Source organism: Loxodonta africana, chromosome 22, assembly GCF_030014295.1.
Source record: "Loxodonta africana isolate mLoxAfr1 chromosome 22, mLoxAfr1.hap2, whole genome shotgun sequence".
Lineage (NCBI taxonomy): Eukaryota > Metazoa > Chordata > Mammalia > Proboscidea > Elephantidae > Loxodonta > Loxodonta africana.
Window position 1 is genome coordinate 64,975,690 of NC_087363.1, and position 23,770 is coordinate 64,999,459.

General features: G+C 57.2%; 2 protein-coding genes across 4 annotated transcripts; one reads left to right on the forward strand and one right to left on the reverse strand.

Annotated features, from left to right (window-relative positions):
- The first annotated feature begins 498 nt into the window (after positions 1–498).
- On the forward strand, positions 499–19,024 carry SLC4A2 (solute carrier family 4 member 2). Of its 3 annotated transcripts, XM_064275042.1 has the most exons (23): positions 500–630; positions 2,905–3,018; positions 4,690–4,855; positions 5,002–5,243; positions 5,327–5,445; positions 7,251–7,483; positions 7,579–7,721; positions 9,287–9,467; positions 13,402–13,537; positions 13,641–13,806; positions 13,941–14,055; positions 14,180–14,364; positions 14,482–14,707; positions 14,828–15,043; positions 15,125–15,273; positions 15,703–15,897; positions 16,521–16,775; positions 16,886–16,975; positions 17,121–17,287; positions 17,717–17,970; positions 18,053–18,222; positions 18,492–18,665; positions 18,778–19,024. In XM_064275042.1, the coding sequence occupies exons 2-23, from the start codon at positions 2,968–2,970 to the stop codon at positions 18,856–18,858; spliced, it is 3,714 nt and encodes a 1,237-aa protein (XP_064131112.1). In that variant the 5' UTR covers positions 500–630; positions 2,905–2,967; the 3' UTR covers positions 18,859–19,024. The 3 variants fall into 3 exon arrangements, 2 of the variants coding, with proteins under 2 accessions (XP_064131112.1, XP_064131113.1); XR_010319070.1 differs by lacking the exon at positions 18,778–19,024 and having other exon boundaries at positions 499–630; positions 18,088–18,222; positions 18,492–18,604; XM_064275043.1 differs by lacking the exons at positions 16,521–16,775; positions 16,886–16,975.
- On the reverse strand, positions 19,013–23,575 carry FASTK (Fas activated serine/threonine kinase). The gene is made up of 10 exons (XM_003409804.3): positions 23,430–23,575; positions 22,260–22,682; positions 21,419–21,598; positions 21,114–21,253; positions 20,381–20,594; positions 20,123–20,282; positions 19,810–19,901; positions 19,591–19,726; positions 19,401–19,515; positions 19,013–19,326 (listed from the first exon to the last, which is right to left on the reverse strand). Exons 1-10 carry the CDS (start codon positions 23,509–23,511, stop codon positions 19,219–19,221), a joined length of 1,650 nt encoding a protein of 549 aa, XP_003409852.1. The 5' UTR covers positions 23,512–23,575; the 3' UTR covers positions 19,013–19,218.
- Positions 23,576–23,770: the final 195 nt, after the last annotated feature.

Consider the following 23,770-nt stretch of genomic DNA (forward strand, 5'->3'; position numbering starts at 1 on the left):
TTGTTAGCTTTTGCGAGGGGTGGCAAGAGAGTCTTGATTCCGATAAATTTATCATTCCATTCTTCCGCCCCGAATTTCCTGACCATCCTGTGTCTCCGTTTTCCTGCCCGCTATCTCGACCGCAAAGGGTTTGGTTTTATTCCCAGTGCGAGGCGGGCTGCTTTCGTCCCAGAGCCGCCGTAATCTCGTGGCGAGACGGCAGACCGGCCAGGCCGGAGCGGGGCCCCGGAGCCGAGCCCTGAGCGGCGGACCGCGGCCCCGGGGAGCCGCGCAGCCGGCGCACACCTCGCCCGCGCCGCTGGCGATGCCGACGCACACCGGGCCCGCGCCGCTCGCGGTGCCGACGCACACCTCGCCCGCGCCGCTCCGGGTGCCCGGCACCGCCTGGGAGCGCGCCTCCGCGCCGGCCTCTCCCCGCCTCCACCGGCGCGGCCGCGCACGTGCCCCGGAGGGCGCGCACGCAGGGGGCTGGCCTGCCCACAGCGCGGGGGAAAGTTGAGTTGCGAGAAGTTGGGAGCGGCGGGGGCGCGCCCCAGGGTGGGCACGGGGGCGTTGTCGGGAACGCGCGAGGGCGCTGGAGAAGGGGGAAAGTCCCTGAGACCCCGCGGGAGCGAAGTCCAGAGCTAGCGGGTAAGCGGAGAGGAGGTGGCGGAGGAGGGCCAGGGCCGCGGAGGGAGGAAGGGAGGGGGAAGGAAAGGGGGAACCCGGGACTCGGGGCGGGGAGGGAGTGGAAGTGGAGGAAAGGGCGGAGACTGGGGTGCGGGGAGCCAGATCCTGGGGAAAGGATGGGGAGCTGAACAGAGTGCGGGTCCGAAGCGGGATTCCGGGGTTCGCTGCTCAGAGTTCCCTAAAACAAGGGTGCCGCTCCCGCTACCACCAGAAGGGGTTAGTCTCAGAGAGGTTCCGCCAACCTTACCGACTCAGGCGGGCTCCAGACAACACCCCTCCCTTGCGACCCTCTACGTTATCCTTCAGGTCCGTCCCGGGCACCTAGCCTGGGGGTTGCCGGAGGCCTGCGCCTGGGTCCTCCGGGTTGGGAGGCGGAGCCGGGTGGGGGGGTTGCCAGGTCAGGTCAGGACAAGGGGTTAGGCTGAAGAGGGTGTAGCCGGGTGGGGATGGGAAAGATGAGCCCGGAGAGAGTTGAATCTAACTTCTGGGGGGCCGGTTTGTCCGAGTGGGGTATCCGTGTTGGCTGTGGGGGGCGGTGCTGCCTGAAATCTAGGGTCCACTTTAGCTTTTTCCTCCCGCCAGCCCCACACTGAAGAGCTGTGGAATGTGCGAATTCACTTGCGGGGCGGGGGGTGGTTAATGCCCAAGTGGGGGTCTGGGGTGCTAATCCCTTGGGCAGGGGGAGAGATGCTAATCCTCAGGGCCGGTCAGGGCTGGTCCCGGGAATGTGCCCCCACCCCGGATTATCGGCACCGACGCTCTGGACAGAAGCTGCTTTGTGTTCTCCAAAGGCGGGGGTGGGGGGTGGGGGTGGGGGTGGAGGAGGGATAGGGGGAGTAAAAGGAGAAAGGGGTGGTGGAGGAGCACACTGAGGGCACAGCCTGCAGTGGGGGTGGGGCACCTGCAGGTGCTCCGGACACTCCACACCCTTCCCAGGCTGGTGCCCCCTTCCCCCAGTCCAGTGCACCTCTCCCCCACACCTGACGTGCTCTAGCTGAAGGCCTGCTGAAGTGGGGCGTGAGGAGAGTGGTCAGCTGAGTTGGAGACTTGCCAGGAATGTGTCGTCCAGGCTCTCCACCCTGGACTGACCCCCACCCCAGACCAATATTGTCTGACCCTATACTGACTGTGTCACCCGGATGTAGCCCTAAGTCGGCAACTCAACCCCTAACAACATAGTGTATTTCTACCTTCTGAGACCCTTAGAAGGTCCTGAGCTTACCTCACTCTGAATGGGTTCGCTGATTTGCACTAATTGGGTTCCCCAATTGCAGCTCTTCTGCCCCTCCTCCCCGCAGGCACACACACATAAGCACAAGGTGTCCTCCCAGACAACCCTACAGTCACGGTCAGGAGGGTGTCAGCTCTGCCGCTCAGATTTTCCTGCCCCAGGCGAGGGGAGGGATCCAGGCTGTCCCCTCACACGCCCTCTCCCAGGGTTTCCGTGCCCACCCCCTCCCAGCCCATCACGTGCCCCTCCCCCAGTATAAAGCTTTGCCTAGCTTGTGCCCGTTTTCTGTCCCTTTCTCCCTCCCACCGAGTGAGTTTAGTTAGGCTCCTGCCCCTCCCCCATGGGCCCTACTTCCCTCCCCTGCACAGAGCTCAGGGAGAGGGCACAGGGCTAAGGTGGTCCTGCCCCCTGAGCAGGGTGCTCCAGGCTGCCCCCTCTCTCGAGTCCCTTGGCTCTCTCCCTCTCCTTTCTGTCTGGGCGGCCTCCCTTCATTACCTCTCTGTTGCACTGAGAATGTGTGTCCACTCTCCACCACCCCCTCTCAGTCCCCGCTCCCAGTGCCCAGCCTCAGCCCTGGTTCCTCTTTCTGCCCACCATTCCCTCGGTTTCTTTCCTTGCTCCTTATCCCTCCCTGCCTGGGCTCTGTTGCTCTCTCTCCAGTGCTGGACCTTGACTTCTTGCTGCCTGAGTTTTTTGCACCCTCTCCCACCTCTGTCCCTCCTCCTCACTCTGTTTGGTTTCTGGGCACTTTGCGGGCCTCTCCCCTCAGACCTCTCCCTCTCCCATCTTTCTCTTTGTTCTTCTATTTCCTTCCTATAAACAACTCTCTTCTTTGCTCTTACCCCCTCCAAGGGCCACTCCAAGGCCCTTCATAGTCCAGAAGGTCCTGACGCAGCGACAAGACCTGTGTGGTGGCTGGTGAAGCCTCCTCCGCCTGGCCCTCGCAGGGCTGGGTGCCCTCAGGCCTGGCCCCTCTCCATGGTGACTGGTTCTCTCCTGCCCAGGTTATGCCGCCACCCTGTTGCCCTGAAAGCCGCAGCGACAGCGAAAAGGGCTAAGATTTGGCCATGAGCAGCGCCCCCCGGCGCCCCGCCTCGGGCGCAGATTCTTTCCGCACAGTGAGTATCACCTGTCCACCCTCAGGGGCTTCGCGGGACCGTAGGTGTCCCACCCTGTGGCCACAAGCCCCTCCTGCCTCAGGTCTTCAGGGACTGGGCCTAGACGAGGGCCAGAGGCCGGTGTGGTGCGCGCTTATGTGTGGGGCGAGGGGCAGGGGAGCGGAGCCGGGCATTGATGGGGGGCGAGAGGGTGCTGCCATCACACCCCGGCCCCGCATGGATGGCGGTAGGGATCTGGAGACTTCCAGTCCTGGGGGAGGAGTCGCTGCTTTTTCTGTAGGTCTGTGTTTAGCCTCAGCAGGAGAGGAACTATGGGAACCCTGGATCCCTAACCCAGAGACCCCCTCCTGGCTGGCCTCAAGGGCTGCTTTCTCTAGCCGGCCCTGAGCGCTCTTAGCTGCCAGCCCCACCCCCGCCCCACGTGCTACCTGGGCCCCGCCCCCTCCCGCCCCACGTGGCCTCCTCCCGACTTTCCCCGGGAGTCTAATGATTAACCCCGAGTGCCGCAGTCAGCCCCGTTATTGGTCACCTTGGCCTGCCGTGGCACGTGATTGGGAAGGGGCGCGGACAGGTGCCCTCCCCCTCCTGCCCAGGTTCACCCCTGCGACCATGGACTTCCTGTTGCGGCCTCAGGTGCTGAGGGGTTCACGACCCCCCTTCCGTGCCCCGGGGCTGGCTCCTGCGCTCGCTCCCACCCTCTCGCTCCCCGCGGGGTTGCTTCTGGGGAGAAAGGGCTGAGCGCTTGGAGGGGCCGGTTAGAGCTGCGGAGATGGGCCAGGCGGGAGCCCTCCCTAAAGAGGGCAGAAGCAAGCCCCTGAACTCCCCTTCTTCTTGTATCTGTCACCCCCCGGCTACTCCTAACCCCACCTTGGTGTCTCCCCAAGACCCGCCCTTCTTTCTGGTCCTCCTCCCCTTGCTCTTCCTGGCTTTAGCAGCTGGCACCGCCACGGAGGGGGCTCCATACCCCCGCCCTTGGAGATCCCGATGCCCTTCACGTCCAGAAGCTCTTGAGCAAATATTTGGCGGTGCCTGGAGCCGAGACCAGCAGGGGGTGGGTGGGGGGCTGGACCAAAGCTGCAGGGGCTAGGCAGCAGGCCGCTAGCTAGACTGAGCTTTCCCAAGCGCTCCTGCTGCCGCTGCTGTCGCCGCCGCTGCCGCCACTGCAGTCGCTGCCCAGCCGCTGCTGGCCGCTGCTCTGCTCCCGCAGGATGACTCAGGTGGGGGAGTGGGGGCGGGGGACGGGTGGGGTGAGGGAGCGGGCTGCGGGGCCAGCCTGGGCTCGGCGGCCCGGGTGTGCTGTCGTGAACCGGTGAACACCCAGCTCCCCCAGCAAGGTGAAGTGTAGACATTGCCACCACCCCAGGAAGAGCTGGGTTTCAGTTTTGACTTAGGCGAATCCAGGTCGGTTAGTTCGGTGGCCTCCCTCTAGAAGTTACTTTTTGAGCTTAGCAGCTGTTCTCCCAGCCAAAGGGAATTTCAACCCCATCCGCTGTGGTAGCCACCCAGTTCACTCACTCTCCATCCAAGTTGCAACGGGGCTGGGGCATGCAGGACTTCCACAGCAGGTCCTTCATACCTGCCTGCAGCCTCCTGGGGGTACCGAGCACAGTGGGGTTTGGGGGTGGGACTACTGGTGAGTCCCTTGTTCTGTCTCCCCCTTCTTCCTCACAGCCAGAGCCAGAGAGCCTGAGCCCTGGGACTCCCGGGTTCCCTGAGCAGGAGGAAGATGAACTTCATCGCACCCTGGGTGTGGAGCGGTTTGAGGCAATCCTACAGGAGGCCGGGTCTCGAGGCGCAGAGGAGCCAGGCCGCAGCTATGGGGAAGAAGACTTTGAGTGTAAGGGGGCTGCAGGGAGGCCTCAGGCTTGACCAGCCAGCCAGGAAGGGTCAGGGTCCTGGTGGGAAGGGCTGGGGCTACAGGCCTGGATGGCAGGGGAAGAGAGGCTTTGCCTGCCTGCAGCCAAATCCCCTTTTTCCCTGCAGATCACCGTCAGTCCTCCCACCATATCCACCACCCACTGTCTACCCACCTGCCTCCGGATGCCCGCCGCCGCAAGACACCCCAGGGCCCAGGACGGAAACCTCGCAGGCGCCCTGGAGCTTCCCCCACTGGTGAAACTCCCACCATTGAGGAAGGTGAGGAAGATGAGGATGAAGCCAGTGAGGCTGAGGGGGCCCGGGCACTTCACCAGCCATCCCCTGCCTCCACACCCTCTTCGGTGCAGGTGAGTGAGGACAAAGGTCCTTGGGGGCTGTCTGCAGGGTCCCTGGGCTGGCCTGGCCTGCTAACATTCGGTCTCTGCTCTAGTTCTTTCTCCAGGAGGATGATAGCACTGACCGGAAGGCAGAAAGAACCAGTCCCTCTCCCCCTCTGCCACCGACCCACCAGGAGGCATCTCCCCGGGCTACCAAAGGGGCCCAGACTGGGTAAGCATGCCCCTTTCAGTCAGCAAGTATCCCCAAGCAGAACCCTCCTGTGCCTGGGTCAGTGTGGGGATGTGGGAAAAAGGCCTTACAATCATCAGACTGGGGTGCAAATCCCATTGCTGCCTCACACTGGTTATCTGTCCAAGTAACTTAACTTTTCAGCGCCTTAGTTTGCTCGTCTGTAAACCAAGAACGATAGAACTTTCTCACAGGGTGGTAGTGAGGATTAAAGGGGGTGGTGTGAAGGGAGGTTCTAAGTGTTTAGCCTGGTGTGGAACAGAGGCTCCTTTTCCCCCTCCCCCTGCCGTCACCCTTCACTGGGGCTCAGAGCAGCAGGCAACATGGATCAGGGATTGGACTGGATGACCTCCAAGAGCCCTCTGGGGCCCCAAGGGTTTGAGAGAACCAGGAGACCCGCTGCTTATTTTTAGGGTGTCGCCAGTCCACTCTAGTTGGAAAGCAGATGTAGCCACGTGAAATGGCACTAGAACAGGTTATTGTGCCAGATGACCTGGTTCAAGCAGTATCAGCACCCGTGGTGATTGGTGTGTGGGGGTGTTAACCAGAGAAGGCTTCCTGGAGGAAATCACTTTGAACTAGGTCTCAAAGTCAGCCCTATCCCGTATCTGTTGTTTTCTGGGTGCCAGGCAGTGGGAAGGACTTCAGGGAAGTGAAAGACATGCCACCAGCCTCCAGGGGGTACACGGGTCTGCTGGGAGATGTGGTATGCAGTGGACTTGGGCTCATGGTGGCAGGCTCTAACTGTGGGCCAGAGCCTGGGGCTGGGGGGCTCCAGAGAAAGGCATGGCATTTAAGAAGTGGATTAGATTTATTGACTTGGCACAATGGGACAAGGGCACAGAGGGTAAATGTGCTCAGAGGAAGCCTGGCAGTGGGGGTCATGGGAGGGGGACTTGGGATGGGAGACTGGGGAGACTTTTGATGCTGGCTAAGAAGCCCTGGTGGTACAGTGGTTAAGCACTTGGTTGCTAACTGAAAGGTTGGCAGTTTGAACCCACCAACTGCTCTGTGGGAGAAAAATGTGGCAATCTGCTTCTGTAAAGATTACAGTCTTGGAAACCCTGTGGGCAGTTCAACTTTGTCCTATAGGATCATTGTGAGTCAGAAGTGAGTCTATAGAATGAGTTAGGTTTTTTTTTGTTTTCAAGATGCTGGGGAGAGAAATTTAGAAGTGACATGGTTAGAGTCTGGTATACCCAGGGGATGGCAGTGAGAAATAGAAGGCATTCTAGTTTGGGAAAAAGGAATAGAAGATATCATTTGTAGGGAACAGGGAATTAACAACATTCTTAACTGCCACGAGGGAAGCTGTCTACAGTTAGAGAGGCCCAATTCAGCACCCTGTATTCCACTTAATTAGAGATGTGGGACCCTGCGAACTTCCCAGTCCTTGCAGTTAGGGTGTGTCTGGGCAGGAAGGAGCAGGGACGAGCCAAGGGGACTAATGCTTAGGGACACCTGTGATGAGCTGGGCTCTGCACTGGGTACTTTCCAGAAGCTCACCTCTCCCAGCACCATATGAGGCTAGGCTTTGTGCCGTTTTTCTGTGACCAGTTTATGTTCAGAGATGCCTTGAGTGATTGCTCGGGGTTGCGCAGCCAGTTAAGAGTGGAGTCAGGATTTAAATCCCGGCAGTCTGTTTCCACATGCACAGCACCCGAGAGGAGAGTGGCAACCAGGAGGGAATGGAGTCTGAGTGGTCCTATTCCCAGTTCCCCTGCATGGGTCCTGGTTGTGGGGAGGAGGGTGGCTTTCCCTGGCTTATGGCTGCTCTGTCTGTTCAGAGCCCAGGTGGAAGAGGTGGTGTCAGTGGCCAGCGGCACAGCAGGGGGTGACGACGGGGGTGCCTCGGGACGCCCCCTGACCAAAGCCCAGCCTGGGCATCGCAGCTACAACCTGCAGGAGAGGAGGCGTATTGGGAGCATGACCGGGGCTGAGCAGGCACTACTGCCCCGTGTCCCCACAGATGAGAGCGAGGCCCAGACCCTGGCCACGGCTGACCTAGACCTCATGAAGAGTGAGTGCTGGCGCCTGGGCCAAGCCCAGTGCTGGTGGGGAAAGGAGTAAGAGAAAAGGGGAGACCCCAACCCGGACCCTCTTCCCTCCCCTCAGGTCATCGGTTCGAGGATGTTCCTGGCGTGAGGCGGCACTTGGTGCGGAAGAATGCCAAAGGGGCTGTGCCAGGTAGCAGGGAAGGGCGAGAGCCTGGCCCTATACCTCGGGCCCGGCCCCGAACCCCCCACAAGCCCCACGAGGTACGGTTCTCTGCTTCGAGCACTTCCACTATCTCGTTAGCCATCTTTTCTGGTGAGCCCCAATGAGCCCCGTCCGCCTACCTCAGACAAGCGGTGATCTCGGTGATCTCTTGCACAGGGTCTCGCACAGGGTTGCCACTTACGGCTGTGTGCTGCACAAGAGCACTGCATCTGAGAGGGCGCTGCCCACAGCGCTGGTGGTGGTATTTGTGCATCTTGGCCCTTTTCTGGCAGAGGGCAGCGAAGCGTTTGAGGAAGAGGAGGAGCCTTTTGCTGATTTGAACAGAGGCCTCTATGGGCTTGTGGTGGCTCCGTGTGGCACTGCATTTCATTTTCACAGTCTAGTCACCTCCCTGCTCTTATTTGATCCTTCCAACAGCCTGTGATAATGGCAGCACAGGTGGCATCTACCATAAACTGTGTGCAGTGCCTTGTCCAAGGTTACTTAGTTACTCAGTGACATACCTATGTTTGACTCCAGGCCTCTGGTCCTGAGCCCTGGCCCCTTCATTGTACTTTCTTAACCTTTTTGTTGAGGTGTAACAGACGGAATGAAGTGCATTCATGCTAAATGTACAGCTTAGTGAGGTTTTAAACCTGCCAACACTTGGATGACTACTACCTAGATGAAGACATAGAACATTTCCCACACTCGGAAAGTTCCTTCATGCCTCTTTCTAGTCAGTGTCTCTAGGAGGTAACTGCTGTGCTCTTATTCTCAGTTCATTTTTCCAGTTCTTAAATGCCTGTAGATGGAATCAGACAAAATCCCAAAACGCATATGTAAATGTCTGTATGTGTTTATATACTTCTGGACTTGATGGGACTGGGTTTGGTTTTGGGTTTGGCACTTACATAAGAGCTCTGGTGGGACAGTGGTTAAGAGCTATAAACCAAAAGGTCAGCAGTTTGAATTCACCAGATGCTCCTTGGGAACCCTACGGGGCAGTTTTGCTCTGTCCTATAGGATTGCTATGAGTCAACGTTGACTCAGTGGCAGTGGGTTTGGGTTTTTTTGTTTGTTTTCTATTTATATAAGGAACCTTGGCGGTACAATGGTTAAGTGCTTGGCTGCTAACCAGAAGCTCAGTGGTTCAAACCCACCAGCTGCTCTAGGGGAAAAAAGACCTGGCAGTCTGCCCCGGTAAAGATTAGAGCCTAGAAAAACCTATGGGGCAGTTCTGTTCTGTCACATGGGGTCTCTGTGAGTGGGAATTGATTCAGCGGCACCCAACAACAACATAATGATATGGATACACTGACCACGTTTCTTGCGCTCACTAGGAGCTGTGCAGCATGCTAAGTGTTTATATACTTTTCCCTTTGATCCTCGTAACAGTCCTTTGAGGTGGGTATTATTATCCCCATTTTACAGATGAGGGAAACTAAGTCTCAGGTTGATTAGTGACTTGCCCAAGGTCCCCTGGTCTCTTAGCCTCCCAAGCCTGTGCGCTATCCACGGTGCTATTCAGGGTCATACCCGGTTCCTGCTGCCCTCTCAGGGACCAGTCCATGGGGACTCCTCTGGCTCTATGTCCTGACACGCTGTCTTATCTCACCCAAAGGTATTTGTGGAGCTGAATGAATTGCTGTTGGACAAAAACCAAGAGCCTCAGTGGCGGGAGACAGCTCGCTGGATCAAATTTGAGGAAGATGTGGAGGAGGAGACGGAGCGCTGGGGGAAGCCCCATGTGGCTTCCCTGTCCTTCCGAAGTCTCCTGGAGCTCCGCCGAACCCTGGCCCATGGTAACTGCCCCGCATCCTGCCCAGGATGTTCCTTCTCCTAGGCCCCGATGGCCAAACAGCCCCCACATTTGTATTGTGAAACATGGCATGTAATGTCACCAGCGGCCAGGAAGCAGCGTCTCATCTCCATGAGGTACTCAGCCTGCCTGTCAGGGTCCCTTGTTCAATGATTTCAGAGCAGGATTCACACAAATATCTCTTATTGAGCACTTTGAGCAGCTTCTTAGGGGTATTTTCAGATAACTGAAGCTGATGTGTTTTGGGTGCTGACATTTTTAAACAGTTTTGATGGAGAGCATTTTGAAAGGCTTGGCAGGTCTCATGGCCATCTTCTTAGAGAGACCCTGGAGAATGTGATCTACCCTGTAGGGCTGTTTAAACTTCACTAAATGACCACAGACTGCAGGGATTTTGAGCTGTTGGTCTGATGTTTCTGCTGTTCTCCTGTTTCCTCTTTCCCATTGGGTTCTCACTCACTCCCTGCAGCTGTCAGAAGGCCGGTTTCTAAGCAGATGAGGGGTGGGAAACCTCCTGTTAGAGTTGTTTCCAAACTAAGAATAAATAGGCTCTGAGTGAGGCCTGAGGGCTTGTCTGGAGGTTAAGTGCCAACGCTTCATCACTAGGCTTTGTGAGCTTCTCTCTGTTCTGGGGCTGTTGGTTTTGTGTTCTTTGGTTCTGTGTTCCTGCAAGTTGACCTTGTCAGTAGATGCCTTGGTAACTTTTTTTTTCTATCATGATAAAATACAATTCACAAAAAAATTGCTGTTTTATCCACTCTTAAATGCACAATTCAGTGACATTAATCCCATTCACCATGCTGTGCGAGTCATCACTATTTCTAAAAGTTTTCTATCACCCCAAACAGGAACCCAGTACCCCTTAAGCAATGACTCCCCATTTTCTCCTCCCTCCCAGCCCCGGTAACTGCTAATAAACTTTGTTCTCCATACACTTGCCTATTCCAGACACGTCATATGAGTGCGCTCGTACGATACCTGTCAGTTTGTGACTGACTGATTTCAGTCAGCGCGATGGTTTTACGATTCACTCATGTCATAGCATGTGTCAGGACCTCGTTTCTCCTCATGGCTGAGTAATATTTCATTGCATGTCTGTCCCCCGTTTTGTTGATCCATTTATCTGTTGGTGGACACTTTAGGTTGTTTCTACCTTTTGGCTGTTGGAAAAGTGCTGCAGTGAACACTGGTGTACATCTCTCTGTTGGAGCTCTTGCTTTAAAACCTTTTGGTTATGTACATAGGAGTGGAATTGCTGGGTCCTGTGTTAATTCTGTGTGTAACTCTTTGGGAAACTGCCATACTGTTTTCGACAATGGCAGCACCAATCTACATTCCCACCAGCAATGCATGGGGGTCCAGCTTCTCCACATCCTCACCAACGCTTGTTAGTTTTCTTTTTTCTGTGAATAGCTATCCTAGTGGAAGTGGAGTAGTATCTCACTGTGGTTTTGATTTGCATTTCCCAAATGATTAAGTGCTCAACTACTGGCCAAAAGGTTGACAGCTCAAACCCACCCAGACAAGCTTGGAAGACAGGTCTGGTGATATGCTTCCAAAAGGTCACATCCTAGGGAGCAGTCTGTGCTGCACACATGGGGTCACCCTGAGTCAAACTGACTTGACAGCAACTAACAACAACAAGCAGTAGCTAATAACGTTGAGCATCTTTTCATGTGCTTATTGGACATTTGTGTATCTTCTCAGAGAAATGTCTGCTCAAGTCCCTTGCCCATTTTTTAATTCGGTTGTTTGTCTTTTTGATGTTGAGTTTTTTAAGCTCTTTATAAATTCCGGGTATTAAACTCTTATCAGATATATGGTTACCAACCATTTTTTCCTATCCTATAGGCTCTCACTTCACTTTCTCAGTGAAGTCCTGTGATGCACAACAGTTCTTAATTTTGATGAAGTCCATTTTTTCTATTTTGTCTTCTGTTGCTTGTGCTTTTGGTGTTGCGCAAACCAGTACAGGGAGACTAAGATCACCCACTTCTGACACCAGATTGTGTGGTGGATAACAAGTCCCACCACACACTTCACCTGTGTCATATGGAAATCTCAGTTTCTCTTCTCTGTTCAGTTCAGACCCCAACTGCCCAGGCAGCCCTTCTCTCTCTCATCCCTATCCACCCAGGGCTACGTCAGCAAGTACTGGCCACAAGCCAGTACCACATGACGCCCTCCACTCCAGACCAGCTGGCCCCAAATTTGGGGATTTCCTCTACCCGCTCAGGGTACCAGCTGCGAGCCTGGGAGTCCGCATGGCTCCCTCCACTTCAGACCAGCCGACTCCCCCTGCTCCTTTGGGTCCCATAATTTGCTAGAATGACTCACAGAGCTCACAGGTGATACTATCTATACTTGCAACAACAGCTTTACTGTAACAAAAAAGGATACAAATGAAGAGACAGATAGGGTAAGGTCTGGGAGGGGTCACAGCGTGGAGCTTCCATGTCCCAAAGAGCGACACGCTACCCTCTCCTGTGCGTGGTCACCAATCAGGAAGCCCCATCTGAGAACCCATGTTCAGGGGTCTTACCAGCCTCCCAACATGGCCACGATAGAAGCTTAGTCAGCCTCAGGCTCCCAGGTGGACCCTCTTGGTTTGGTCAGCCCCTGCTCATTAGCCTCAGGTGTTGGTGCAGCTAAAAAGGACTGAGAACAAAGGCCAAATAGTGATTCCACACCTTGGAGGTGTCATATCTAAGAATCCATTGTTGAAAACTAGGTCCCAAAACATTACTCCTATGTTTTCTTCAAAGAGTTTCATGGTTTTAGTTTTTACATTTAGGTCCTTGATCTATTTTGAGTTAATTTTTGTATATCGTGTGAGGTCTGGATCCAAGTTCATCTTTTGCATTTGGCTATCCACTTGTCCCAGCACCACTTATTGAAGAGATTATTCTTTCCCCATTGAATGGACTTAGCACCTTTGTTGAAAATCAGTTGACCATAAGTGTATGGGTTTATTTCTGAACTCTCACTTCTATTCCATTGATCTCTGTGTCTGTCTCTGTACCAGTACCAGACTGTTGATTACTGCAGCGTTATAGTACATTTTGAAATTGGGAAGTGTGAGTTCTCGAACTTTTCTTTTTCAAGATTGTTTTGGCTGTTTGGGGCCCCTTATAATTCCACCAGGAAACCCTGGTGGCATAGTGGTTAAGACCTACGGCTGCTAACCAAAAGGTTGACAGTTCAAATCCCTCAGGCACTCCTTGGAAACCCTATGAGGCAGTTCAGCTCTGTCTTACAGGGTCGTTATGAGTTGAAATTGACTTGACGGCAGTGAGTTTTTTTTTTTTTTTTTCCATAATTCCATATGAATTTGAGGATTGACTATCTTAGTAACTTTTGAAGGGACTTTCATTTCTCTGTGAAATGGCAGCTGTAGAGCAGTGACCAGGCGGAAAGAGTCTAGACACTATCCAGTGAATAGTTGTTGAGCTTGGGGAACTGAAGGGGTATTCGAGAAGCCTGCGGTAGGGAGGGGATCTCTTCATATGGCTCAATAGCCACCATTTGGACAAGGCCACAGACGAGCCGTGTCTTGTTCCAGAGGACAGAGCCAGACCCCAGAGTGGACAGTGGTCTGAGAGAGGCGTTGTGTGGTGGACTCAGAGGAAGACCTTTAACATGAGGAGCAGTTCAGCCGGGGTGGGCTCCCTGGGGAGTCCCTGTTGAAGGGATCGCTGGAGGAAGTTGGCCTCGTGACCTCTCTGATAATTGAGCTTATAGTATTCCTGTGGAGTGGATGGGCATAGGGAGAAACTGAAGCCAGAGAGCAATGTGACTTGGACTTTGGCAGCAGAACAGGATTACAGCCCGCTGGACCACACTTACCTGGCCACTCCCTGTCCTGACCTTGTTTTGGATCTAGGGACCATGGCCCCTCCATTCTGTCTTTATTTCAGGGGCTGTGCTCTTGGACCTGGACCAGCAGACACTGCCTGGCATAGCCCACCAGGTGGTGGAGCAGATGGTCATTTCTGATCAGATCAAGGCCGAGGATAGAGCCAACGTGTTGCGGGCCCTGCTCCTGAAACACAGGTGAGGCCCTGCCCAGAGAGCATCCTTTTCATCCTCTCCCTAACCCTGTCCCCAGCCTCCAGCCCTTTGCCCTTCTTAACCTCACTGCCCTCTGCCCCACCAGCCACCCAAGTGATGAGAAGGACTTCTCCTTCCCCCGCAACATCTCAGCTGGCTCCCTGGGCTCCCTGCTGGGTCATCACCATGGCCAGGGGGTGGAGAGTGACCCCCATGTCACTGAGCCTCTCATTGGAGGTGTTCCTGAGACCCGGTTGGAGGTGGAGCGAGAGGTGAGGGGAAGACACAGCCCAGCCTGGCCTGGTCCTGGCTGCCACAGGCTAGCTGCAGGACTGCGAGCTGGCCCGGGAGGTGCACAAAAGGATGGGTTCTGGCTGGGTTGAGCTCTGCTTTCCTCTTCCCTCAGCGAGAGCTGCTCCCTCCAGCCCCACCTGCCGGCATCACTCGTTCCAAGTCCAAGCATGAGCTGAAGCTGCTGGAGAAGATTCCTGAGAATGCAGAAGCAACCGTGGTACTTGTGGGTATGTGGGGCAAGTCTTAGGGGTAGGGGCGGGCTTGGCGCTGGGCCTTCAGGCCTGGGCTTTGCGGAACCCCCAGCCTACTGCCTTGCTGCCCTGCTCTTGCCCATGAGGCCCACCTCCCTAGGGTGCGTGGAGTTCCTGTCCCGCCCCACCATGGCCTTTGTGCGGCTGCGGGAGGCGGTGGAGCTGGACGCAGTGCTCGAGGTGCCCGTGCCCGTGCGCTTCCTCTTCTTGCTGCTGGGCCCAAGCAGTGCCAACATGGACTACCACGAGATCGGCCGCTCAATTTCCACCCTCATGTCTGACAAGGTCAGCTTGCCCTCCTCCCCAGGCACCACATGCCCCTCCACGCCTTGCCCAGCCTCAGGGTCCCAAGCCCCTTGCCCTGCTGTCTCTGCCCCACTGACGCTTGCCGTGCTTTGGCAGCAATTCCACGAGGCTGCCTACCTGGCAGATGAGCGGGAAGACCTGCTGAGCGCCATCAATGCTTTCCTGGACTGCAGCGTGGTGCTGCCTCCATCTGAGGTGCAGGGCGAGGAACTGCTGCGCTCTGTGGCTCACTTCCAGCGCCAGATGCTCAAAAAGCGGGAGGAGCAGTGCCGGCTGTTGCCCCCTGGGGCTGGCCTGGAGCCCAAGTCTGCCCAAGACAAGGGTACGGGCCGGGGCAGGGCCTGGGTCTGGCCGAGCTGCCGTGGGGGTGGGGCGGGGGCCCTGCCTCAGGGCTGCCATGGGGAGGACTCCGCCAGGGCCCTGATGGAGGCCTGGGTTGCAGCGCTCCTGCAGATGGTAGAGGCAGTAGGCACAGCTGAAGACGATCCCCTTCAGCGGACAGGCCGGCCCTTTGGGGGCCTGATCCGTGATGTGCAGCGCCGTTACCCCCACTATCTGAGTGACTTCCGAGACGCACTCGACCCCCAGTGCCTGGCTGCTGTCATCTTCATCTACTTTGCTGCCCTGTCTCCTGCCATCACCTTTGGTGGACTACTTGGTAGGGAGAGGCTTTGAGTGGGTGGGAGGGTGGGCCACACAGGGCTTAGGCTGACCGACCCTGGGCTGGTTCTGCCCCCAGGAGAGAAGACCCAAGACCTGATTGGGGTATCAGAGCTGATCATGTCCACAGCACTCCAGGGCGTGATCTTCTGCCTGCTAGGGGCTCAGCCGCTGCTAGTGATCGGCTTCTCGGGGCCACTGCTGGTCTTTGAGGAGGCTTTCTTTTCTGTAAGAATCCAGCAGGGTGTCCAGAGCCTGCTCTGGGGCTTCCCCTCCCTTTCCCTAGACCCTGTACCCTAAGTATTTCCCTCCCTTCTCCCGCCAACCCCAGTCTATAGCTCTTGGCCTGACCAGAGCCCCCGCCACAGTTATCCCATCCTCCACCCAAAACCTTGGGCCTGACTGGACTGCCCCCCTAGTTACCCACATCCCCCCAAACTCTGCGCCTGACTGGACTCCCCCCCAGTAATCCACCCCCAATACGCTGGGTCTGACTGGACCCCCCCCCCCATTATCTTCTCCTCCATACTCTGAGCCTGACTGGATCCCCCATCCTAGTTATCTTATTCCCTCACCCTATACTATAGGCCTGACTGGACCCCGCAGCCCCTTCCCACCCCATAGCTCTGGGCCTGACTGGACCCCCTTGTACCCCAGTTCTGTAGCAGCAACAACCTGGAGTACCTGGTAGGCCGCGTGTGGATTGGCTTCTGGCTGGTGCTTCTGGCCCTGCTCATGGTGGCCCTGGAGGGCAGCTTCCTGGTGCGCTTTGTCTCCCGTTTCACTCAGGAGATCTTTGCCTTCCTCATCTCTCTCATCTTCATCTACGAGACGTTCTACAAGCTGATTAAGGTGGGCAGGCCCCGCCGAGAACTGGACGGGGGTTCAGGATGAGAGGGTGCCAGGTGGAATCCTGTGCCTTCTGTCCGTCCTTGCCTCCAGATTCAAGGCCAGGCTGGTGCAGAACTCCCCTGGGACTGCAGTCTCATGGCTCGCACAAAGTCAGGGCCTCTTCTTCCTCCTGCCCCCGCCACCTCCCTGTCTCTAGCACACACACTGGGGCTTCAGGTCAATCTTTTAAAAATGAACTGCTGTAGTAACCTGGGTAACACATGCTTTTGTTAAGCTCCAAGCAGTACAGAAGTGCCCAGAGGCGGTACCCATGGTCACAGTTGGGCATATTACCCACATCTGTCTGATTGGCTTATGAGGACACCTTCTCCCCCAGGTCCCCTGTGCCGGGTGTCCTCCTTTCTTCAGGGTCCAGCTAGAGCCACACTGCCCTGCTGCCTTCCTGAAGCAGGCCCTCCCCAGTTCCCCCCTACCCCCAGCCCTCTTAAGCCCACATTGCCCTGTGCCACATTGGCTCTGTGGCCTGCCTGCCCCTGCCGTGCCCTGCCCTCACTCCTGGCGCACAGCTGAGCCATGCTGTGGTCTCTCACTGATGGAGTCTTTTGTGGCCCTCCTCCCCCCAGATCTTCCAGGAGCACCCACTCCACGGCTGCTCAGTCTCCAACAGCTCAGAGTCCGACAGTGGCGAGAATAAGACATGGGCTGGGGCAGGAGCAACGCTGGGGCCGGGCAACGGGAGCTCAGCTGGGCAGTCTGGGCAGGGGAGGCCCCGGGGCCAGCCCAACACGGCTCTGCTGTCGCTGGTGCTCATGGCCGGCACCTTCTTCATCGCCTTTTTCCTTCGCAAATTCAAGAACAGCCGGTTTTTCCCTGGCCGGGTGTGTGGGGTTGAAGGCTGGAGGGAGGGGAAGTGAGGGTAGGAGGGGTGAGCAAAGAAAGGGGTGGGCTACAGTAGGGGAGGAGGCCTCTGAGCAGTTCCTGCCCTCAGATCCGGCGGGTGATCGGGGACTTTGGGGTGCCCATTGCAATCCTCGTCATGGTGCTTGTGGATTACAGTATTCGGGACACCTACACACAGGTAAGGTGTAATTGCGTAGCCGGAAGGATGCACTGCCTGGCACTCAGCTGCTCCCACGCATCCCCCAAGCCCAGAGCCTCTCGTGAAGCTAGGTGGGCACAGCCTTTCCACTGTGCCCTCCCCCATCTTGTTCTCTGCCCTGCAGAAGCTGAGCGTGCCCAGTGGGTTCTCGGTGACAGCGCCAGAAAAACGGGGCTGGGTCATCAACCCCCTGGGAGAGACGAGCCCCTTCCCTGTGTGGATGATGGTTGCAAGCCTGCTGCCTGCCATCCTGGTCTTCATCCTCATCTTCATGGAGACTCAGATCACCACGTGAGTTGCCCTCCTGGAGGGGGGAGGGGGCTGCACAGACAGGACAGGAATGACTGGGCGTGCAAGTGGACAGGGCCCCTGGGCGGGCTGTAGGACCCAGTGTGGGAGCCTACGGACCTTAGAGGGCCTGGGTGCAGGCTGGCTGCTGGAGTTGGTTTTGTAGACAGTGTATAGCATTCCCTAGCACGTGTGAGCATGACAGCGAGTGTTGTGAGGGGACAGAGTAGAGGCCAGGAGGCCAGCCTAGCAGTGCCTGGTGGGGCTCTGTGGTCAGGGGGTGATTACGCTGGCCCAGGGCAGTGGGCATGAACAGGGACCACCAGGTCCCCAAACAGGCAGGAGGTGACTGGCTGGAGCTCTGGGAAGAATAGGTGGTCAGCCGAGCCAGCGCCGCAGCTGGTCACCGTGCAGGCGCCCTCTTGCCCCCAGGCTGATCATCTCCAAGAAGGAGCGCATGCTGCAGAAGGGCTCCGGCTTCCACCTGGACCTGCTCCTCATCGTGGCCATGGGTGGCATTTGCGCCCTCTTTGGCCTGCCCTGGTTGGCTGCTGCCACCGTCCGCTCCGTCACACATGCCAATGCACTCACTGTCATGAGCAAGGCAGTGGCGCCTGGGGACAAGCCCAAAATTCAGGAGGTCAAGGAGCAGCGGGTGACAGGGCTGCTGGTTGCCTTGCTCGTGGGTATGTTTGCCTCTTGCCCACCCTTCTTAGTGGAGGCCCTGGCAGGAGGGGAACCCTGGACCCACTGCTTCTCCTCCCCTAGGCCTCTCCATGGTTATCGGAGATCTGCTTCGGCAGATACCGCTGGCCGTGCTCTTTGGAATTTTCCTGTACATGGGAGTTACCTCTCTTAACGGGATCCAGTTCTATGAACGGCTGCATCTGCTGCTTATGCCGCCCAAACACCACCCAGATGTCCCCTATGTCAAGAAGGTGAGACCCCTCTAGGAAGGGACCCCCAGGCCTCCGCCTATCCTGGTCTACCCACCCTCCAGCCCCATCTCCCTACGTCAGTCCACCATCATCTGCTGTCTGTGCTGTGCAGCCTGGGCTCTGGTAAGCACCCAGAAGGTGCCTCCTTCCCCACCTCCGCCTGAGTCCTCCGCTTTGTCACAGCCTGGACATCATCTCCAGGGATTGTGGCCAGAGGCTCCTGGAGAAGCCCGAACTCATCAGTCTCCATTCCACCCTCCTGCCACCAGGTTCGGACCCTCCGTATGCACCTGTTCACAGCCCTGCAGCTGCTGTGCCTGGCCCTGCTCTGGGCTGTCATGTCCACAGCTGCCTCCCTGGCCTTCCCCTTCATCCTCATCCTCACAGTGCCGCTCCGCATGGTGGTGCTTACCCGCATCTTCACCGAGCGAGAGATGAAATGTGTAAGGACATCTTCCCTTTCTCCCTCCCATTCACGTGTCCCCTCCCTCCTGTGGTCCTGAGCAATGTCCTGACCAGGGACAGCTTCCTGAAACCCACCCTCCTTCCCTACAGCTGGATGCAAACGAGGCGGAGCCGGTGTTTGACGAGCGGGAGGGTGTGGATGAGTACAACGAGATGCCCATGCCTGTGTAGCTGCTGGCTGCAGGGACCAGTCTGAGGGACCAGTCCGAGGGATTGATGGACAGAGGGACCAGGGGCTGGGGGGATGGGTCTTGCCACCCCCTCCCTCCTCATTTTTATTTAAGTGAATAATTTAAAGTCCCCACCCCCGCAGTAAAGTACTTCGGGCCCCCACCTATCCCTGGCCTTTTGTCTCTGTATGAGGGGGGCATGAATGGAAAAGAGGTGGGGAACCCAGTCCCCTCTCTGTCCCAGAAACCAGACAAGCTATGGGGAAGGAAAGGGACTTTTAATGAGAACCAAAACAGGGGAGCCAAAGTGCAAATTGTCTGCCCCCCATGGGGGGGCCATCCGAACCCACTGTGCTTCCCCTCAACCCCCTTCAGGCCCCCATCGGAGACCCAAGGCTTGGAGCTTCTGCCTCAGGTAGCTCTTCAGCTGGGGCAGGCCTCTCTGTGACTCCAGTTCCTCAAAGGGCAGCTGTGGAGACAGGCAGGGTTACCAGCGAGGCCTGAGGGGCCAGAGTCACAAAGGGCAGGGCAGGGGTGACTCACCGGCAGGAGCTGGTAGCCAATCAGGCCAAGGTGCCGCTCCCTTAGGGCCCGAGAGCCCAGCAGCACCCTGCTGTCGCGGCAGAAATGCCAGCGCTCCCGCAGTATCAGCAGCACCCTGGAGGGAAGCAGGCAAGAGTCAGGGGCAGCAAGTCCATGAGGGCAGGTGGCCCTCCCACCCTGCTTCCCTTACCTTTGGGTAGAGTCTTGGGTAGTGGGGTTCCAGGCAGCCTGGCTTTGAAGGCAGGACCTTGGTGGGTATGGTAAGAAGGGGTCCTGGGTCCTCACAGGAAGCACAGCACCATTACTGCTTACACACAGCAGGAAGTCTGCAGAGAGTGAGAGGGGCCACCAACCCTAAGCCAGGGTCCCATCTGCTCCCCAGGCCTGCTGCCCACCCACTTGTGCTCACCTGTGCAATAGCCTGGAGGCACAGTCAGGTCCTGGCGATACTTCTCCTCCCCCAGCAGCTGGCGCAGCCCCTCGGCTACTATGTCCTTGTGACTGAGGGGAAGAAACATGGATCGCGGGAAGGCCCTGGGCTCTCCCCCGAGCTGCCTTGGTCTAGCTCTGTGAACTGAGCAAATCCCTTTGGTGACTCAGGCCCACTGTCTTTTTGTGACTGCCTTTTGTTAGGCAGCTAGGACGGTTCACGGTCCCTTTGCTTTTGCTACTCTTGGCTTCAGGGCTGGTTCCCTTCCCTTGCCCCCAGTTGCCCCATCCACCTGTACTTGGAGCGGGCACGGTCGGTGATGAGCGGCTGGGGGAAGATGGGCACTTGCTGCCTCCGGGGAAGGCGGGGACCTCGGTATCCTGGGAGCTCCAGCTCCACAGCCGTGTCGAGCAGGGAGAGGTAGCGACGCACAATCAGAGCGTAAGGTGTGTCTAGGGGAAAGCAGGGGCTGGGCACACTGGGCTGCCGCTCCCTCTCCCTGCTCTCCTCACCACTGCCCTTGGGCCAGCCAGCCACCCTATCTGCATACCACTGACATGGTCGATGAAACCTGGTGAGAAGACAAAGTGCAGGGCTCTGAAGGGTAGGCACCGCAGCTGACACAGTGACATCAAGATGTTGACAGTGGCCAGGGGTGCCATCCCTGCTTCCCGAGCCAGGATCCTCTCAAGACAGGGCATAAACTGTTGTTCCAGAGGCAAGTAGTTCAGCCGCCCAAAGGGCAGGACCAACTTCTGTACCACCTGTTGAGGAAAAGCAGTGCTTTACACAGCCGCAGTTACCCAGTGTCTTTTATGAACTGAAATTTAGGGAGCCTTGGTCCTCAAGCTTATAACGTAGTTGTGGAGGCAGACCCCATGCCTCTGCTCCCAACATAACACACCAGAAGTTAAGAGTATAAATTAAGAGTATAAGCAGTTTCTTAAGTCCCATATGATTAATCACCAGAGAGAAAAATCACTGTGGGGTCTGACCCTGATGACTTCAAAGGAGCGGGATCAATGAAGTCAAGATGGTGTTGAGTGCTTTGAAAAACTGCGAAGCACTGAGCACTCTGGTGCTTACGCTAAGTCAGACAGGCCAAGGAAAGGGTGTGAGCCAAGGTGGAAGCTCCAGGGCATTGAGCAGAGCAGCCTAGTGGGGGTAAACTGGCTGTAGGAAAAAAGGGCAATAAATCTGGACGGGGCTGGGCAGAGCTGGCCTGACAGTGGCTGAGGATGACCACAGTGAGAGGAGCAGGAAAGGGTGGGAGGCAATCCCACCTTGCTGTTGAGCTGGGCTTCCTGGACCACCAGGAAGTGGGCAATGGCTTCCAGAAGCTGGGGCTCCCGCAACCGGTGCCGAGCCAGGTGCTGGGCCAGGAGCACCATTACGTGAGGAGTTAGTTCCTCTGGCCTTGCCTCTGTGAAGAACAGCCTATCACGCTGGACTCTCAGGCCAGACCTCCAATCAGCTATGTTCCTACTCAGCCCAGACAACGCCATCACTGTCTCCGCCTCCTCAGCCCTTACCCCCCCACCCCCGCCACCTCCCCATCCCACCTGCCTTTAACTCCCCCGTCCAGCACCTGCCAGGCTGTGGATCAGATGCTGCTGTGGATGCCGCAGGAAATGGGGGCAGCTCAGAGCAGCTTCCAACCTCTGCCCACCACGAAGGACAGGCTGCAGAGGGGGAGGTGGCTTTGGGGGGAGACGGAACTTTCGCTCCTGCTCCAGGGCAGTCACCAAGGGCCCATCTGACGGAAAGCCTGAGGGAGAGGTTCAGAGGAGGCAGTCGTGGAATAGGGTTCTGCTCTGTCCTAATCCTGGGGTTAAGTTAGTGGATTCCCCTTTCTCATCTCCATTTCCTGATCTGGATGGTTGCTATAGTTTAAGCGGAAACACTAAACCAGAAAAACCAAACCCATTGCCGTCAAGTCGATTCTGACTCATAGTGACCCTACAGGATAGAGCAGAACTGCCCCATAGGGTTTCCGAAGAGCATCTGGTGGATTCTAACAGCCAACCTTTTGGTTAGCAGCCTGAACTCTTAATCACTGCACCACCAGGGCTCCTGGAGGGATGTAAAACACCATGGAAACATGTTAGTACAGCCTGTGCGGGAAGCTCTTATACAAAAAGGGCAAACAAGTTCTCATCTCATGCAATTATGACAAATTTTAGTGGCTTACTAGAGCACTACATTAAAGGGAATCTAGGTGGTGCCCCCCAAGCTGGAAAGAATGCTGTTTGACTCCTGACATCCATGTGGATAGAGAAGGGAAAGCTGCAGCCAGTGTGCCAGGGTATTTGCCATTCCTGGGCAAAAAGCCTAGAAGGTTAATTCTGTCTTAATCTTGGGTCCTCTACTTTTCCGTTAACTCCCCCTCACCCACCCACCAGAGACATCCTCCTCAAGCCTCTCCTCACCAAGTAAGACTGCAAGGTGCAGACACACATGGATGGTGTGAATGTCAAAGGAGGGACAGTTTCGGATGATGAGCTGACTCAAGTCCTGCAGTGTGACCTGCTCCACAGGAGGGGGTCCTGGCCGAGGCCCCAAGAGCTGGCCCAAACGACGGAGCGCCACAGGGTAGTGGTGGGCGCGCACCTTGGTGGGGTTCTGGCCCAGCCAGCGTAGTAGCTCCCCAGGGCTCCTCGCCTGTTCCAGAAGCCGCTGCAGCCCCTGCACGGGACCCGCATGGGGGCCTCCTCCAGATGGCCGGTCCCCCCACTTGCTGGGCCCCAGACAGCAGGGCTGTAATGGTGGGAGAAGCAGCAGACCAGAGAGCCGAGCAGAGGAGGCCTGGGCAGAAAGCAGGACTCGAAGCATGGAGTTGGGTGATGGAGACCCTGAGGGGCGGCCCAAAAAAGGGGGTGAGGTTTTCTCCGAAGGGGAGAAAGATCTGCTATCTACTCCTTACCTCACTCCCCATCCAGAGGGACCTGGCGCAGAGTGGCCCAGACCCAGACTCCTGGCCACCCTTCAGTGTTGACTGCTCTAAGTCTTCCCCACCCCGCCCCTCTTACTCCTGCGAAACCGGGTAGTGCTCTCAAAGCAGTGCCATTTACAAAGCACTTTCACATGCGTCATCTCCTCTGATCCTCCTTACAAGCCTACGAGCTAAGCAGGGCTGCCACTATCTTCGCGATTTCACAGATGAAGAGACCACGGCCGAGAGAGACAACAGGCTTACCCCCGAGGTCATATATCGGGTTGGTGGTCGCGCCCAGTCTGGAGCCCTGGTCAGCCCGTCCACACGTCCCCCCGACGGAGGCGACGGCGGCACAGAGGGTGGAACGCGCGGGCTTTGCAGTCGGATGGTCCTGGGTTCCATGCTAGGCGCTCCCGCTTACCAGCTATGTGACCTTGGGCAAATGGCTTCGTCTCTCTACCTAAGTCTCCTTACCTGTGAAATGAGAATGCAGCGCCCACCTGGCGGGGCGCCTGTGGAGCCCGAGTGCCCAGCTTTGCAGTGGCGCCGAGTTGGAAACGTCAGGGCCCGCACGCCCACCCAGGCCTCGGGAGACCACCGTCACGGCTGCAAACACGAATCCCGCCCCGCTCCCTCGGCCCACCCTAACAGGCGCCACCCCTACATGGCTCCCCAGGCCCCGCGCAGATCGCTCCCTCAGTCGGTCTCGGGGCCCGGGAGCCGGGCTCCCCCCGCGGCCTCCTCATCCGCGGGCTGCCGAGTCCGCCATCTTCCCAGCAGCCCCAGCACCGCCGCCCCGGTCGCCAATCCCAGCTAGGTCCTCAGGCCGCAAGGACGTGGCTCCCGTCAGGCCCTGCGCGCCCGGGCGCCTCGAGCCCCGCCCCCGGCTCCCGGAAGCTGCGCGCGCGGCGCGGGGGCGGGGCCCGGCGAGGGGCGGGGCCAGGACGGCACGCGCAAAAGGGGCAGAGAAGGGCAGGGCAGAGGAGAGACACCTGTCGGCTTGAA